This window comes from Aplysia californica, unplaced genomic scaffold (assembly GCF_000002075.1).
Source record: "Aplysia californica isolate F4 #8 unplaced genomic scaffold, AplCal3.0 scaffold00382, whole genome shotgun sequence".
Lineage (NCBI taxonomy): Eukaryota > Metazoa > Mollusca > Gastropoda > Aplysiida > Aplysiidae > Aplysia > Aplysia californica.
This window is the reverse complement of record NW_004797652.1, coordinates 298,130-302,291: the sequence shown is the minus strand read 5'-3', so window position 1 is coordinate 302,291 and position 4,162 is coordinate 298,130. Positions and strand designations below refer to the sequence as shown.

At 39.2% G+C, this 4,162-nt stretch overlaps 1 protein-coding gene across 2 annotated transcripts in view; it reads left to right on the top strand.

The window, feature by feature from the left end:
* The window catches only part of LOC101851061 (ERC protein 2), a 49,272-nt gene that overhangs the window by 25,193 nt on the left and 19,917 nt on the right, over positions 1–4,162 (top strand). For both annotated transcript variants that reach the window (XM_005103616.3, XM_005103615.3), the window contains exons 3-4: positions 441–539; positions 1,866–2,024. In XM_005103616.3, coding sequence (XP_005103673.1) covers positions 441–539; positions 1,866–2,024 — 258 coding nt within the window. The remainder of the gene's footprint in view (positions 1–440; positions 540–1,865; positions 2,025–4,162) is intronic.

Sequence of the window (4,162 nt, the reverse complement as noted above, 5' to 3'; positions counted from 1 at the left end):
AACAAACCAAGTAGGCCACCCCTAGCATCGGCCGGCTAAACGTCCGTCCCAAATTGCTACCAATTTCCAGACTTTCGACAAGGGACCAATGGGTGGTTGGAGGGCGCCACTAGTAGGCCCTACTACTTTTCTTTCCCTCTTTGTTTCTGTCTGTCTGCATTACTTCTTCCCGGCATTATGTGACCGTTGTCGTGGGTGGTTGGTGGGTGCTCTGGTGTGGTTTGCTCCTTCTTTCCTATCAAACATCTATCGTCCTTATCTCCCCTTCTCCTTTTTTATGTTTGTTACTCTCGTGTAACACCTCTAATCTACTGGCGCTCAGATGACCTTATGCGGTTGCGAGCGCCGTAAAACCTCTACTAAAACTAAATTGTGTCGATGTGCTTGTTCATGATATTATACTAGTTTTTAAAATTATTCTTTTGTTTCTTTTTTTCCAGAGGAACCGAGAGCTGCTGAGAGAGCTAGAGGAGCGAGTCCAGGGTGGGGCTGGATCAGCCGGGCCTGCTGCGGCACAGGAGATGGCCTCTCTCAAACAGGTCAGCTACAGTGGTCTCTGTCATCATCGTCATCATTATCATCATCATCATCGTCATCAATATTACTACCATCATCATCATAATTATTGCCATCATCATCTTCGTCGTCATCATCATCGTGGATGTCATCATCGTTATCATCACCATCATCATCATCATCATCACTGCCTTTCTCACCCTGAACCAGAGTATAGGCCACAAACAAACACGTTCCACCTTTCCCTATCCTGGGCTTCTAGCCTCTTGATATTATTCCGTGTCTTCCCACTTTTCTGTACCTCATTCTCTGGGACTCTTTTTCAGGTTCAACATGGCCTTCCCCTTGATCTCTTACAGTGGGTCTCTCTGTAGTTTTTTGTTCATATCTGTACCTCTGTGGGTGGTGGGAGGGTGCCACTGATGAGTCCTACTTCTTTGTTTCTCTCTGTTGTTTCTGTCCATCTGTGTTACTTTTTCCCTTCTCTGAGTGATCACAGTAGTTTGACGACGCCACTGCTAGGTTATACTTCTTTTTTTTTCTAGGGGCGTATGCTGTGGTGTTCTTTTGTTGCTGAATGAACTTATAAAAAGGGGTAAAGTACTTTTCCAGAGGATAAAAGATAATTTCAGAGCCTTGAATAGAACTCGCATCTTTTATATTTCAAATCTTAGGTCTTATGGCTCAACAAGCATAACCCTATATAAATTCTTTGCAAGTCAGAACATAGAGAACTGCTATTAGCTTTGAAGAGGGTTGAAGGAACCTTAGTTAAGTCTAGAGAGCTTTAGATTAAGAAACCAGTATAATTGAGTAGGGAGGGGGTGTAAGGGACCTCAATTACGTAGGGAGAGGGTATAAAGTACCATAATTAAATCAAGAGAGGGTTTAAGAATTATTTTATGAATGTAGGAAAAGGTTTAAAGAATCTTAATCTAATCAAGAGAGGGTTTAAGAAATATAAATTAAACGAAGAGAGGGTTTAAAGAACCTTAATGTAGTCTAGAGAGGATTTAAGGAGCCTAAATTAAGTTGGGAGAGAGTTTCTAAAACTTTGATAAAGTTGAGAAAAGGTTTAAGGATCCTTAATTAAGTCGGAGGAGGGTTTAATGAACTGTAATTACGTCAGGGGTTGGTTTGAGGAAGCTAAATTAAGCCAAGAGAGGATTTAAGTAATTTTAATTAAGTCAAGAGAGGGTTTAAAGAACCTTCATTAAATCAAGACAGGGTTTGCGTTACCTTGATTAAGGTGAGAAAGAGTTTAAGGAATCTTAATTAAGTCAGCAGTTGGTTTGTTTGAAGTTCTAGGTGACACGGCTGGCTGAATTGTTGAATCATTTTCTCTTCAGGAGCGTGAGCTCCAGTGCCGTGAGCTGCTCATCCTCAAGAAGACAGTGGAAGAGCTGGAGATTCGCATTGATAGTCAGAAACAGACGCTGGAAGCTCGCGATGAGAGCATCAAGAAGTTGCTGGAAATGCTGCACAACAAGGGCGTTAATGTGGCCAAGGTATGTATGTGTGTGTGGGTGGGTGTGTGTTCGTGCATACGTGTGAGTGTGTGTGTGTGTGTGTGTGAAGGTGACTGGAGCCTACTCACGGAGGTCCTACTATCCTTTCTCGTATTATTTTGATTAGTGTACGTCATCTCTCTTTTTTAGTGTATGTTGTTTTTCCTTTTTCCAAGAACAAGATGGTTGTTGTTTTATTGAGGAGCTTCTGTCTATCTATCAGAGTATTATGTGTGTGTGAGAGAGAGAAAGGGGGAGAAAGAGAGAGATGTGCCCATTTGTCTGATGTATGTATTGGTCTACTGATCTTGATTTCATTTTTAATGTTTGTTTTCTTTGAATACAAACAGGTCAATATAATTTCAAAATGTTATTGCGTAATTCAATTTTGATTCAGACTTTTTTCTATGTACAGACAGTTTTGCAGGCTCGCTTTTAGCCACTTAAAGTTCATTTTAAAAAGTCATGATACACAAGATGTCTTGTATCTTTCATAAGAAAATTATGACTCAAGTAACCTTTGAACGCCAGCATTCAAGCATGTACCATGAGTCTTTATTCATTTTTTCTGCCCTTAGGGCTTTCTTGAATGCGCTTTACTGTCATAGTTTATAATTAGTTTATTGAATATCTGTTGTGTTCGTTTGGCTGTGCTTTTTTATTTTCCTTTGTCACCCTTATTGACCCGTTTGAGTCTCTTTATGTTCACATAGATTATTTTTTTTATATTTTGTTCACCCCTAGAGTTTATGGTGCTAATTCAAAGGAAAGTAGGTAGTGTTATTAATGCACATTTGTCCAATTAGGCTATTTTGTGAATGTATCAGTCCCAAAGCGCATACAGACAATTTGAAGTGAGCGCTCAGTCAGTTCAGTTGGTATGATGCTGAACTACAGAGCAGATGGCCCTAGTTCAAAACCCAGACTGAGCATTCCTGAATTTAGGTTGTTTTGTGGTGTTTTCAAGGCTCTCTCAACTCATTTGACTTTAACCTATCGGAGACGGTCGTTAAATATGGAGGTCCCGCCTCTTAAGTAAACTAATAGTGTTGAGAGGGGCATTAAACGGATACACTTACACTTACAATTTGAAGTACCTGTCTTGTAGGAAAAGATCTGAGTCAATAGTAAATTTTAGTGGGAGGGAAGGGGGGGAGGGGGGGTGAAGTGAAGTTGATGGACAATGATTTAATCATTTAATGGATGGAGTCGGGATGGGGGGTTGCTTCTTGTCATCTTAATAGGAACTGTTTTATTTATGACACATTTTGGTGGTTCAACAATCATCTCTCAATAAAAAACTTTGGGGGGGGGGGGAGCAGGGGTTTGTCGGAAGATTTTTTGTTTGTTTGTTGGTTGGTTTTTGGGGGTGTGCATATACATCTATCGATATGCTGAAAGAGAAATAAAGGAACTAAATGTGATAAATCATAAAGTGTTGAAAATGATGACCAGTTTTTCTAAAGGAATTTCAATCAATATTTCTATTCTCCTATGCAGAGTTGACTTGTTGGCAGTCGTTGATCTCATGCCTTGTGAGCTTGTCTTACTCTTGAAAGTAGATTTTTTAAACCTATTGTTATGCAATTCATCTTTCTGCCGTCTTTGTCGCAGAATTTTGTGTACTTCTTGAAACAATTTTTGTATTATTGATAATGATCCTGTTAGTTTCCTTAAGTCCCAAAGCAATTTTAGTTACCCATGTATGAATCACTCTGTTGGTTTAGAAGGCTGATGCTTTTATTTTGGCATGCATGTGACGTATTGTAATGCAAGGCTCAGTGGAGACTCAAATTTTGCAATAAAGAACATGTTTTTCTTTCCTTGCATGGCATAGCTTCACATAGCCAGCAGATTGTTTCTAGCTCGTTTTTAGACCTATGTCACTCAGTGCCTCTGAGAATTTCTGTTTGAAATGAGCACAAATTTTTGTCTAGGTTCTCTTTTATTATAGTTATACTTTTTTTCTGCTGTTTTGTTTGTATGTTTTTCATTCTTTTATTTTTGTCTTGTAATCAGCCAAAATGAAGTTTATAGTGCATTAGATGAAATCATGAAAGTAATTTTTAAGTTGTTTCAGAGCTGACTTTGAGATGTGCTTGAAGACTTGATGTGGTTTTTTTACTGAAAGGGGGGGG